This window comes from Aptenodytes forsteri, unplaced genomic scaffold (assembly GCF_000699145.1).
Source record: "Aptenodytes forsteri isolate BGI_AS27 unplaced genomic scaffold, ASM69914v1 Scaffold194, whole genome shotgun sequence".
Classification (NCBI taxonomy): domain Eukaryota; kingdom Metazoa; phylum Chordata; class Aves; order Sphenisciformes; family Spheniscidae; genus Aptenodytes; species Aptenodytes forsteri.
Window position 1 is genome coordinate 722,657 of NW_008795243.1, and position 14,645 is coordinate 737,301.

At 42.8% G+C, this 14,645-nt stretch overlaps 1 protein-coding gene across 1 annotated transcript in view; it reads right to left on the bottom strand.

The window, feature by feature from the left end:
- Nucleotides 1–12,699: 12,699 nt before the first annotated feature.
- Nucleotides 12,700–14,645, bottom strand: part of UBE2QL1 (ubiquitin conjugating enzyme E2 Q family like 1) — a 22,600-nt gene continuing 20,654 nt past the window's right edge. The window contains exon 2 of the mRNA XM_009278710.2: nucleotides 12,700–14,028. Coding sequence (XP_009276985.1) covers nucleotides 13,897–14,028 — 132 coding nt within the window. The 3' untranslated portion in view covers nucleotides 12,700–13,896. The remainder of the gene's footprint in view (nucleotides 14,029–14,645) is intronic.

The following is a 14,645-nucleotide window of genomic DNA, read 5'->3' on the forward strand; positions in this document are numbered from 1 at the left end:
GGTTAAAGATACGCCAAATGCTGACTGTCTGTTTTGTTCTGGGTTTTTTTCAGAGTTAAAAAAAAGCTTTCTGGGTGATCCAGAGAATCAAGAGCCAGTAAACCTTGTGCCTGTAGCTGGTAAATATTTTTAATTCATCATTTGAAATTAAAAAAAAAAAAAAAAAAAGAAAAGATAAAGGACAACATAATGTAATTAATCATTCAAAAACCTTTGAGGAAGTCCTTTCTTAGCAGCTATAAAAATGCAGAGTGTTTTCATGGCTAAACTCATGGCTACAAATCTGGCCATGATACAGAAAACAGAGTAGGACTGAGAAATCAATTTTCAGGATGGCAAAAGATTAGAAACGTCAAAATGTTTAAAAACATTAAGCTTCAACAGTTGAGCTGCATAACATATTAAATACTTGGAAGTTTGGAAAGAGGATGTGAACAGTGAATTAGCAAAATCTGTGGAGGCCACATGGCTATTTGTTTTAGGTAAAACCTGAGAAAATGACAAGGCAAGTCGAATGAAGAAGGACCTAATGAAAGACAAGTAAATGGAGGATACCATGACGAACGGCCCTCCATAGTGAATACAAAGGAAAGAGCGCTGGAGGGAAAAGATAGAACTCTTCAAACACTTTTTTGAATTTTAGATGGAGAACACCAACATGGTGGTGAGATCTGGGCGCCGCTCTACGCAGCTCAGGGGAAACCTCTGCTTGATGGGTGAATCCAGGCAGATAAAACACCGAGATGTCATGTTGAGACACAAACTGGGAAAATGTAACAATTTTCTCTCTTTTTGAACTGATTTTATTCGCTTTTCCCAAATGCAGGCTCCTCTCAGAGGTGCTCATAAAAGAAGACAAGAGCCAGCAGCCACGATACTAGTCAGACAGGAGGAAAAGGTGAAGCTCCCAGAGGGTGGCTAAGCACTGGAACAGGCTGCCCAGAGAGGTGGTGGGATGTCCATCTCGTGAGATATCCGGGACTCAGGCAAACAATGTCCTAAGCAACCTGATCAAACCTCGAAGTTGGCCTTTTTTGGAGCAAGGGGTTGAACGAGATCATCTCCATTCCAGCCTGAATCATTCTGATCCCGAGGACAAGAGTCTGATGCTCCTCTCTGAGCCATCAGGATACAGAATTAGGTGACTGTCTCATCCAGCTGGACAATTCATTTGTACTGAGCTCAACATTTCTATATTATATCAAAAATACAAACCAGATGCCTGTTTTAAATCTTGCCTAGCACAGGATATACCAGTTGTTTTTAGTGCACATCATGAACACAGGATGGAATTTGCAAGTAATATTGAAAGATTATGAGATGTAATATTGAAAGATTATGAGATATAATATATAAATATTGTCAGGCATTCTTTAGGAAGAGCCTGTATATTTGTACAGCATGTTCAGAGTCTTCAAATGCCCTGGCGATAAAGTTACCAACTAGCCAAAGCTGCCTCACACATAACAATGCGAAAACTAAGATTCCTTTTTGGTCAGCTTTGAGCATGTTGAAGTTTCCAGTGGGATCAGGTGCAGTAATAGACAAAATCAGAGCTCACTGCAAACTGTGAAGATTTGGTGGATGAGAAGCTGGACATGAGCCAGCAATGTGCGCTCGCAGCCCAGAAGGCCAACTGTGTCCTGGGCTGCATCCAAAGAAGCATGGCCAGCAGGTCGAGGGAGGTGATTCTGCCCCTCTACTCTGCTCTGGGGAGACCCCACCTGGAGCACTGCGTCCAGCTCTGGGGTCCTCAGCACAGGAAAGACACGGACCTGTTGGAGCAGGTCCAGAGGAGGGCCACGAAAATGATCAGGGGGGTGGAACACCTCTCCTGTGAAGAAAGGCTGAGAGAGTTGGGGTTGTTCAGCCTGGAGAAGAGAAGGCTTCGGGGAGACCTTATTGCAGCCTATCAGTACTTGAAGGGGGCTTATAAAAAAGATGGCGGCAAACTTTTTAGCAGGGCCTGTTGCGACAGGACAAGGGGGGAATGGCTTTAAAGTAAAGGGACAAAGATTTAGACTAGATAGAAGGAAGAAATTTTTTACGCTGAGGGTGGTAAAACACTGGCACAGGTTGCCCAGAGAGGTGGTGGATGCCCCATCCCTGGAAACCTTCAAGGTCAGGTTGGACGGGGCTCTGAGCAACCTGGTCTAGTTGAAGATGTCCCTGCCCATGGCAGGGGGGTTGGACTAGATGACCCTTAAAGGTCCCTTTGAACCCAAACCATTCTATGATTCTTTGATTACCATCCTTTTCAGTTTCTCCCTGAGGGTATGCACAGCTCTGAGGCAGTGCGAGCGCCTTCTGGCATCCTTCAGTCAAACACCCAGTGCTGTGGCATTCAGAGCAATCTGGAGAAGCCATCATATCCTCTGAATGATGCACGGGTCCCACTGAAGTCCACAATTAAGTTTTACTGATTTCCACAAGGCCACTTCCCACTTTCTGAAATAGTTGGATCCCTTTACACTAAGTAAAAGGTTATTTTTATTTGAGTAAAAAGCATGCTTCTGACGAGTGCTGATAAAATGGATTTTTTTTTTTTAATTACTTTTGTCTGTGAAAATGGAAGACAAGGTGAAACTTTAAGTAATTTCTTAGGTTCAATCCAAAGTGTTACATTGCTCAGGAAGGGACTGATGTATGAAGGGAGGGCGAGGTATTTCCTACGAGCTGCCATTTAATTGTGTGAGTCCCTTTTATGGATTTTTGCCTTACTGATAGAACGTGGCAAACAGTGAGAGTACAGAAGGAGTGACATGAAGGTGGTTGTCTGTCTCAGCTGAGTTCATTTTCTTGTCAGCTGATCTTCTGAATTTGCTCCCTTTGGCTAGCTCACTAACACCTTTGCCGATTGCTCGGTCTTAACTTTGCTTTCCTTTCATCTCCCCTTACCCTGCCCTACTCTCCTCCCTCCACTTCTACCCCACTATAAGGAATCTGGTAGGTTTATCGATTGGGCAGCAGCAGATGATTCAGTTGGAGAAGTCAAGGAAAAAACTGGGAAGAAAAAATCAATCTTTTCAATATGTCGCCCGTAGACAAAGAGATCTCTCTGGTCAAGGAGCTGTGAAATAAAAAGCAGTCTCCTATTGCTTATTTCCTCCTCAGGTCAATAAGGTAAGACTTCGTATTTTCTTACAAGTGGGTGGATTCCATCAAAGATACCTAAATGCTTCTCTTCCAGATTGAAAGAATTTAATTTAATTGAAATAATGCCTACAAAGGATTACATTTTGACTAGTTGCTTGAATCAAAGAGGATAATCTCTTACGTTACTGATGTTGACTAAACTTTGCCAGTGTTGTCATCTGCTGAGCAATGGTATTCCTGGTTTGGCCGAGTCTATCAGGGAACCAGGGGCAGGACAGGTCTGTGGGAGCTGGAAGCAACGCACAGTTGGCAGGGGGGTTCTGTTTGCCCTTAGTGTAAACCTAGCCTCCGTAAGAGGTTAAGGACATTCCTAAGGATCCTTTGAAGACATTTTTTAATTGGAAACAGGGAGGTCCTATCCTTTTACTAGTTTTTTCTTATATAGAGAAAAATCTGGCCAAACATTTAAAAAACCTTTGGTGCTTTGCCCTGTTCAGTTGAAGCTGCATATGCCAGCTGTTTTCATGCGTTAATGAGTATACTTAAGCTTTCATCATTTGTTTTACAGCATCTGTATTAGAGGACAAAGGCATTGGGAAATAAAATGCTGCTTCAATTTCTCTATTACATTAGAGCTATTGTTACATGTCATGTGACAAAATCTCAGATCACTTGAAAAAGTGTCCTGAAGAGAGAATTTATTTCCTGAAATGAATTTCAATGACAGAGATGGCATGACCATGTTATAAACCAGGGCTGTCTACTCTTGGATTCATACATTAGCTCTAACAGGAGATAGCTGTCACTATTGCCCTGACCCAGCAGATCATAACTTTAAACCACACAAAGGCAGCAGCAATGTTTATTTGTGCTCATTAAGCTAAGCACACACTTCAATTTACTTGTTACACTGGCAGCTTCCCACCTTCTTTCCAGCTGGTACGTTGCACAAAACTCACCTAAAAACATATCAAATCAGGTACAGCTCTGCAAAGTAGATACGAGTCATGCAAGTTACCGATGCCTGCTCGCTGAGGGCAGAGGGAATACACAAACATTTGTGAGTGCTTTCCCTCCTACTAGCACCTGCACCTTTTCATTTGAAAGGAGTACATGCTGGCCCGTGATGGTGTCAGTGACAAGGCCCCTTGGGTATGATCCACATCTAGTCCAAATCTCTTGGAAAAACACTGGGAAGGTAGAAAGGTATATTTAACTGAATGGCTGCTCCAGGCATGTGAAGTAATTTAGGAGAAAGAGGTATAAAGAAGAATTTTCTGGTAGTCTTTCAAATTTCTAGGCACCCCCTGACTTCTCATCCTTCCCAGTTTGGCTTTCCTTACCAACAGGAATTTATGTTCTTCTTTGTCAAAAGAAGATTTTAAGGTAAATCAACAGCATAAACTGAAGCTTCTCCTTCAGGAGGCTGCAATAACTTCTTGCTTCTTTTCCTTCCAAAGAACTCGTAAGTTCTTCCAGGCACATGGTTACCTACAATAATGTATGGTCACCAGGTGTACTGGTGGAGACTGTTTCTGATGACTTCTTTGCTACCTTCACCATGGTGGATCCTCACCACTCATACCCCAATTTGCCTAGTTACATTTATGCTTTTTCCATAAAGAAGTCACCATGGGTGTTATGGGCAGTGTCCAGACGTCTCTTTCTGAGAGCTGGTGCATTAATTGTAGAGTAGATAGCTCCAACTAGCAAGTGGACCATGTCATCTGTCAGTGAAATTAATGTCAAGAAATACATTCTCTCTTCAGGTCACTTCTAACGGTCAGGAACCTTTGAATTTATTACTGCCAGTACAGAAAGAGCAGAAATGGCCTTGAGATAAAGTTGTCATTTATACCCCAAGTGCTGCAGAAGATGTATATGTAGTTATGCTCCAGCTTTGAAAGCCTTATGGGTGTTATGGTGGAAAGAATACCAGAACAGTCTGTTTCAGCTTTGGTCTTGATTCGGGTCCAAGTTTCCCCTGTATATGTATTATATATACACACACACATATATACACACATATACATATATATATGTAAATATAAAATAAAAATACATATAAAAATTAAAAATACATCAAGAATAACTGAGTGCCTGTAGAGTAACTGACCAGAAGGCCCTGACTCAGGCCGAGAGTCAGATTTTTTTCTGCTTGGTGATGGAGGAGAGGTGACAGGCAACTCAACATAGATACACCTTGTTTGCAAGAGACCCTGTCAAGGCTGGGCACCCCTTGTGCTCACTGAAAGCGGCAAAACTGCTCTTGCAATGCTTAACATTCAAACCAACTGCACTTCCAGTATTACTCCATTTTGCGTGGTGCAGAGGATAAACGAGCTGAATCACACCACTATTCACTGTTGCAATGTTAACAGCTGTGCTCTAGGGCTAGTTACTTTGAACACATTAGGCCTTTGTTCGATCCCTTTGTTTTTCCAAGTGCTCTGACTGGGCCTGTGAGGGAGGGGTACTTGACAACGCAACTTTATCTCAGAAATGGGGTCAAAATAAGTGCAATCAGAGAAGGCTTTCCTATTCAGGAACAGTGATGCAAAGCGTACCAGGGAGCAGGGAAGGTAAGACAAATCCAGGTCCTTACACTGGCCGTCTTCGACTCTACAAGGTGGACAGGGGAAATATGTGTATTGACCTGATTGGGATCTGTTGTGCAGCAGAATCAAACGCAAGCAGATGAACTGTACTGTGAGATATTCCAGGTGAAAGTCCCTGTCAGAAATGCCACCAAAATCCTTTTCGCCTCAGACGTTAATTTGCAGAATGTTTAGAGGATGGAGGTAAAACCAGGGCAAGACTGAGAACAGGGGCTTTGGCCCTAGGAATTCAAGGATAGCTCACCTTAGCAATCATGAAAGCCTCGCAATGTGAGACAACTTCAATTACTGTAACTTGCTTTCCAGAATTCAGAGAATTTTCCTGCAGAAGGTCCCATCTGTAAGCTGCAGACTTGCTTCACTTGGTTTCCTTCCTATTCTCTCTACTGAGGGAATTGCAGGGAAACAGACAACATGAAAAAACTGTTAAGCTTAAAGTTCTTCAGGGAAAACAGAATTAAAAGTTCTCTCAAAACACCTATTTACATGGAAAATATTTGTAATAGTGGACTGGTAGCTGGTGTATGTATCCAAAAATGTTAATGTGGATATGCTAATTAATGACACCTTCAACAGGTGTTTGCACTTTATACACCCACATCCATGCAGTTAAGTTAGAGCATAGGGTGCGTGGAATGGGGTACTTTACACTAAGTACGGAGTCATGACCAGCTGCCCCTTCCTGGAGGTTAGCAGCTTTATGAATCAGGTAGAGCTTCACAGGCGTATTTTTGGCCATGAAATTTGTTTCCCCACTACCTCTGAATTGCAAAATTTATAATATAAAATAATAGAATCATAGAAACGTTTAGTTTGGAAGAGACTTATGGACATCTCTAGTCCAAACTCGTGCTTCAAGCAGGGCTAACTTCAAAGCTGGATCAGGTTACTCAGGGCATTATCAAGTTGAGTCCCAAAAATCTCCCATGATGGAGATTCCATTATTTCTGGACAACTTGCTTGCCTGCTCGCATGGTGAAGAGGTTCTTCCCTCCATCCAGCTGGGACCTTGCTTGCTACAACTTGTGTCTGCTGCCTCTTGCTCTTTGGCTCTTCATCTCGAAGAAGAGTATGGCTCTATCTTCTCTGTAATCCCTTTCTAGGTAGTGGAAGACTGCAATCAGCCCCCTCTCAGCTCTTTCCAGGCTGAGCAGAACCTGCTCTCTCAGACTCTTCCTGCACATCACAGGCTCCAGACCCCTAACTGTCTTGGTGCCCCTCCACTGGATTCCCTCCAATTTGTCAAAAAGTGCCATGTTCTGGGGGGCCAAAACTGGACACAGTCCTCCAGATGTCAACTCACAAGTGATGAATAGAGGAAAAGAATCGCTTCCCTTGACCAGCTGGCTACGCTTTTGCCAGCGCAGCCCAATATGTGGCTAGTCTTCATTAAGACAAGGGCACACTGTTGATCCCTTGTAAATCTGCTGTCCACCCGGGCCTCCAAGTCCTTTCCTGCAGAGCTGCACGCTAGCCAGACAGCCCCCAGCCTGCACTGATGAACTGGGTGGCTCCATTCAAAGTACAGGGCTTAGCACCCATCATCGCCAAACTTCATGAAGTTCCTGTTGGCCCATTCCTTCAGCTCATCCAGGTCCCTCTGAATGCGAGCCCTGCCTTCCAGGGTATCGATCACTCCTCCCAGTTTGGTGGGATTATCATAAATTCTATTAAAACATTATAACGTTATACTTATGTAATAATTAAATAATGAGAACAAGCTCATCCAGTATAAGGCATTACCTGTGTTTGTATTGTTATCATACATTCTCAGAACTAAACGACGCTGGCATAAATGAAGAAATGGTTTAAATTTCTCTTAAGGATGGTCTGCTTTCATTCCCAAGATGCATGCTAATCCATGTCAGCATGGATTTTGTGCTGAATTTGAAGTCTTGGCTTTGTTGAGGAACTTCAGAAGGGGAATCTTTAGTAAAAGTCTACAGATCTTGTTAATGCAAATGGCAAGTGAAGAACTCCTCTAAATCACACAGACAATTAGATTTGGTTCAGTTACATTTCACTGATTTTGCCAAGAGGACTTGCAACATACTTCAATATTTCTGTTAGTAAACCACAAATAATTTGAAACACATGAGGTCACTGAATAAGAAAACACAAGAATATTTGACAGCAAAAGATAATGAATGCTAAGTGTGGTGGCAAACACTATGTATAAAATGGAAAGTTTTCAGAGTGTGAGGAGTTATCTCTGAATCCCCACTTGGTGAAACACAACTGCAATGAATATTTATTGCCACCTTATTTAGCAGCATGAACAAAAGGAACTGTTATAAATAAACAACGCTATGACAGTTTCACTGCTGTTAGCTTGACGTTCTCATCTGAAGTCAATCAAACTGAAAGACAAAGCAATCAGGGAAAAGACTAAGTCAAACATCCAAATTACACAGTTTCTATTTTTGTGTTAACTACCGTCATCACTGATTTGCCCAAGACTTACTAGTGTGAGGAAGCTGTTGGTGAAATTTGACAGGTGTCAGCATGGCATTTGCATGCTTCTAGATTGAAATGCAGGCTTTAAATGTAAATTTACATGACGTGTTTTAAGGTTTCCTTAGCATATCAGTAAAACTTTGAAGTGATATAAAGGGGGGTAAAATCTACAAAGCAGAGCAATGGACATTTAAGAGGATGCAATTAAGTAGACAATAATACGGGAGGGGGGGGGATGACAGAGAGGCAAGCTCTGTCTTTATAACTTCTTACAATGTCCTACTGGCTGCTCTTGCTGCAGTACCTCACCTCTACCCTTTGATGTACAAACAAAACCACCTCTCCAGTGCAGCTGTGCTGATAATAGCAGGTGACTCACTTTCAACCTATTTGTCCTCAGACCTAGTTTGACAGCCACTTTAGTCTTCAGAGAGAGCAAAGCAAAACTTTAAATGTGTCACTAACTTACACGAAAACCTCCAGGGCATATTTAGTAACCCATCTGCTCTGCAAATCTGAACTCGGGTCAGAGATGTGCTGAACCCTTTGACTCAATCCAAGTAATATCACGTTTGTAAAGTATTTGCAAGATCGGTATATGAATACAAGACAGGATGCACATTGCCTAGGTGAGCTCAGAGGCTTGTTGCCCCCAGGTTCCCACAGCTGGCATTTTGCAGGGCAGTGCATGCTCTTAGTGCATGTGCACAGCCCTCTTGGTCTCTCTCGTTCACTTAGATCAGGGCTGCATCTTCCCCCCAGGAATGCAGCGGGAAGGCTGGAGGAGATACGTACCCAGGAGTTTTTCTTCAGCATCTGTTCTGACTGTCATCTTCTGAAATGTGACATCTGTAGCAGACTATTTAATATAGGTTGGTGCTTGTCAGGGAGGGGATATGTAACTGGAAAATCATATTGTACCAGCAGGTTGGCCTGCTTAATTCTGTTTGTATAGTTCATAGTACAGTTTGAGAGGAACCTTCTTCACCAGAAGTTACCTACTGCATGGAAGAGACAAACCTTTCACACTGACTCTATGCAAATGCTTCCCCACGTAATTTCAGCTAAGCTTTCAGATGCCTAAGCACGCATCGCAGCTGCCCATGTAACACTAAAAAGTAAATCCTCAGTACATCAGCCAAGCTCCCAGGCATTCAGCTGGAAGACAGTTATCCTCTAAAAACTTCATCAACAAGAAGTGTGTTCATAATTGACCACCTCGTTGGAGTCACGTAAATAACCACGCTGCCCGTAATGCTAGCGTAAAACAAAGACACTATGGCTCCATGTCTGTGCCTGAAAATCTTGGAAAAAAGAGTAAAATGTGGTGAAGAAAACCCTGAGATTTAAATCCCAAACGCTAGTTAGTTCTACAGCATTTTCTCTGTACAGTCAGCCTATCAAGAATAGATTTCTCTCTATTGCAAGTTCCTGTGGAATGGAAAGTACATACACATCAGAGCACTGGCCATCACAGCAATCACTGCTTGGCAGCTGTGGCTCTGAACGTCTTTCTAAATGAGTTTTCTAAAAGTATATATATTACACAGCCATATCTATTTGTTACACTAGAAAGGCTTTGTCCCAACCGTGCTGTTTATGCAAGAAGCTCCGTTTTAGGATCTTATGTACTGCTTTGGACAAGGAGAATGAAGTGAGTCTTTTTTTATATAATACAGTGTCATAGCACCAAATAAACAGACCATACCTATTATCTTTCTTTGGACTCGGGACTGAAGTTTAGGCTGGAATGAAGGAGACGCTGCCTTTGGGAGAGAAAACAAGGCAAGTTCAAGAGGTCTTTGACTGCTGAGTTTTTGATTGTTGAATTTTTAGGACCATTTGCTAATGACACAGAAATACATTCCTGTATAAATCATCACCTCTGTTCTTTGTGGAGATCTTTCAGTGTTTAGGTATTCAGAGACAGCTTTCATCCTTTGTCATAAGATTTCTTCGTTCAATGCCTGTATTCAGTCAGGTAGCTTTTTCAGACTCAGAGAAGGTCCTCCAAAAGGACATATTCTAAAAAAGCCAGGAAGTTACTTCCTAATACAACTCCACACCTCCCCAGATGCTAGTTTAAAATTAATCATCTGTTCTGGGGACAGCAGATGGAAAATAATATTCCTGATAAAATGGGTTTAGTAAGAGCTGGAGGACCTGTGCTGACTGCTAATTTCACAAGAAGTCCTAAGGAGATTTTTGACTGGATAAAGGGGGAATATTGATGTTTATTGCCTGCAAAAAAAATCCTCCCGCTTCTTTGATGTTGAGGAACTTTGACAAAGCAGACAACTGGCCAATCTATTTTGACTTTGGCCTCTTTGAGTTTAGGATCTGGGAATGACACTTGGCTTTATTTCTCAGTGACACAAGTGAGGCGATGGCCTGATTTGCGTTCCACGCCACAGCTCCAAATTTTAACATCCTTCTCAGCTGCCAGAAGGAGGACAGAACAAGGAGGAAGCACATATCACTTTCTAGGGTACGAACAAAAAGGACATTATAGGATCTTTTTCACTGAAGCTCCCTCAACAGGAAGGCACCTGGAGCAGCTCTGCAATCAGCTCCTGCAGTAGGTCCTCTCTGAACTGCTGTCCTTCAGCCCTCCTTGTTGCTTTTTCTGGTACTGTGCTGTGCTGCTCTCCTTTGATCCCTCATTTTATACCCTTCCATCATCAGGCTTTTTTTATCCTGTGTTTTAGCTGCTAGCTGCCCAGTTATATCCTTCCCCAGCCCATACCTCTCTCTCACAGGTCTTGCTCTCTTCCTTCCTCTCACACACCTTTCCTTTCCCAATTTTCTCATTCACTTTTTTTAGGCTTGTCTGTTGCAGAGAAAGTAGAACCTGTCTAGCATACAGCTAGACAAAAACCATGAGCTAATTTTCCCTAAAATAGATCAACCCTCTTTCTAAATCTCTTAATTAACTACATTCCTAGCCACCTCCCCTCCTCCCTGGTCAGAAGCACAATGCTTCTGTGCTCCCTGCTGTCCCCTTTTTCCTCCATCTCCCCCAGCACAGGCTGCTCCTGCTATAGGCCATCCCTTCAATAGGAGCAGTCTTATTTTTGGTGCGGCAGGAACTTCATCCTGCCCTACTTCATGCAGTGTACTTTTCCTTCTTTCTTCCTTGCGTGATTTGTTGCTGCAGCTTATCACACGCGCTCTGCTCCCCTTCTGCTACAGCTTCAAAGCACTCCAGATTTTTTGATTTGCCTCTCCTACTGCTCCAAGACTCTGAGTGATACAGAGAACCTCCTACAGCCAGAAAGTAACTGTGATTTTTAGCAATGATGTTTGCTGTAACTATTTAAAGCACACTTAAGAAGACACATAATAAGTAGGTTTGAGGGAAGTGGTAGCAATCCACCCACTACGTTCCTTCTAGCTAACCCTTTAATTAAATATTAAAGATATGGTTCTCAGGAAGATTTAAAATAACCCACTGACAGAAAAAAGAGGCAGGTTAAAAAACAGCAGAGAAAGAAATAATCCCCCCCCCCAGACTTACCAAACCTTCACACTGCTTTTAACATAGTTTTACTGTGCTGATGAGGGAAGAGTTTTTCTGAAGGGAAATAACAAACCTTATGCTTTCCAGTGCTAGATCCCTCCATATGTTCTCAGGGAGTCCCATTAGGGAGTGCAAATTATTTCATGCCTAACTAAACATACTAGTTTCCTCTTTCATAGAGGATAGCAAGAAAATGTTTATAAAACTGAGTAAATAAATTACTTGAAATGTTACTCCTCACTCAAAAGACACATTCTGCTGCTGGATGCACAGAATTGATACACAGTTTGAGGGGAAAAGTATATATACGTTGATTATAGCGTCGTCTCCAAGTGAGAGCAGGGTGAGATAAATCACAGCAAGATCTGTGCAGATTTGTGGTATGAAGCATTTCCATTTGTAACTGAGATAAGGCACACCAGGTGGGTACCACAAACGGTCAGAGGAGAAAGAGGCGAGGCAGCTGGTATAGAGATGAGAAGTGTAAGTAACCAGCCATGTCCACAAAACTGAGTGGCTCTGACCTGCGTAACCGTTTTGGTGACGGCTTTGATTGTTTTTCTCCCTATCTAGACGAACAGCTACACTGGCAAAGCATCTACAGATAAACTGAGCAGTGTTTTTGCACAAGTATCTGCTGTGCTGCTGCTTTGCTTGCGTTCAAACCCCTCTGTCCCTCATTACTCTTTTGTTCTTCTCTGCTGTGGGTAGTTTTAAATCAAGCTCCAAACCCCAAAACTCTCTGTACAGCGTCCGCTGTTGCTGTAATACAAACAGAAACTCATCAACCATTTTGATTTGGTCTTGTGTTAGCCACAGAATGGAAAGCGTTTTCAAACGCATACCTTTTCCCCCCCTCCAAATTAGTCTTACAATCGATACTGTCCTGCTTTCAATTAAAATATCGCCACAACAAATATGTCTATGAGGTGCCTAGAATTTCACAGTGGAAAACCTATTACTTTGAAGACAAAAGTTGGCCAAAATGATTGAATTCCTCAGGCAACAGAAATGATACTGGTGATTTTATTCAGCATGTGTCCAATACGATTTTCCATTTGGAATCCACATTTTTCAATGCTTTTCTTATACCATTCTAAACATTACCTTCAGCTTTTATGGAGTCCCTTAGAAAGTTTTTTTCAATTTGTTTACCAGAAAACTTAAATCTTAATGATTAAATAATAGGACATTTATATACATCAGTGGGTTTTCTCAGATACTGGGCTCTAAGTACATACAATGTCTATTGAGTGAAAATAAAAAAGAAAATTCCAGTCATGCAAATCATCTTACAAACCATGTTCCATTTGCCTTGAAAATTTTTACTCTGTTTCTGGCATATCGTTTTAAAATTAAGCAGGTAATTTTTTAAGGTCGCTTTGTCCATTTCCATTCGTTTGTTTTGCCATTTTGAAGAACTGACAGGCCACATGCTACCGCAGAAGGTACCGGCAGGGTAATAATGGTTCTGCTACCACCGACCACGCCAAGCCCTGGCGTGCACGTGTTTAAAAAACACCACCTAACCTTCAGCTAACTGCACTGGTTTATTTCTGAACAGCACATCACAATATCAGCATAGATAGCACATTGTAACCGGTTGGGTGATTCCACTTAATAATTTTTCAACACTAGGACCTTTCAGCATTTTAATTCTGGTTTCATTTATGAATTAAAGGTCATATATAGAGCACAAATGAGGTCTAAATTTAGTCACAGCAGACCACAGTTCCACATAAAGACAAATCTTCAAGTTATGTTGACCTGCTAGGAGACAAAGATAAACAGCACAGCAAACATGTACCTGCAATGCACTGCTTCCCTATTAAATATTAACTGTTTCATTTACATTTAAATGAACTGAGCAGTAATGGATAGACTTTCCAGTACTGCTGTTTGGTGCTGCTGTCATGGAAAGAAGCTGAAGACAATGGGGGCTGTATGGGGGCAAATGACGCAATCTCAGCATCCGCTCAAGCGACTTCAATGATGACCATTCTCCAGTCTTGAAATATAATCCTACACGGTACTTTTTTTTTCTCTCCCTCTGTAAACACATCTGTTCATAAATAACTTAGATGTCTCCTTGACATTCATGGTATGTAACTGAAGCTGAAGTAGAAAAGGATGGGTGGTGTACAGCACTGAGGAGATGTCACAGTACTTTTGTTCAGCATTTTTGTCAAGTGCAGGTTGCTAACATCAGCCATCAGAGACGGGCGGGGTCACCCACCCATATTTTTCATGGGTCTTCACCAAACTCTTAAATGTTGCTTCAGCTTCCTTTCGACTGAATGACTTTTTTGATTTGCCAGCTTTTCTGCAGATACGGCCCTGCACCAAACAAAAAAAGAAAACCTTCATTAAACACGTGAACACGCAGCTGGAAACCACAGCTTAACCTTTCAACACGTCAGGCCAAGAGGCATTCACTTACGGGTCTCAGAAAGCAGAGTTCCCAAACTGGGGCAGACAAATACATTATTAGAGATGATCAAAAATGATATGCAGTTAAAAAAAAAAAAAAAGACATCTTCCGGGCTATTTCTTCCCAGTGAGCCCCTGTGCTGGCACACTGCCCTGCACGCAGCAACCAGCGGCTGCTGCTGAGACCGTGCCACATGGCTCGCCTCCCTCTCTGCTGCGCGGGGACCCCTGCAAACAAACGAAGGGACCGCTACCGTAAAGCATTTGGTGCGCAGACCCTCATGCCCGCCCCGTACGGTCAGGGGTGCAGCCCTAAGCAGACAGAGACCGTGAGGAGCACACGAATGCGCCACAGAAACGGCGCCTCGGCACGGCGGAGCGCCGCTTTCCGCCGGCCTCTGGGGACAGGCGGGTTTTGTGAGCGTCCCCCACGGCCCTTTTCAGCCGCAGGAGAGGAAGGGGCTCCCCAGCCCCCTCCCAGCCCCCTCTGGTCCCCCAGGGCCAGCGGCTGGGGGGGGGGGGGG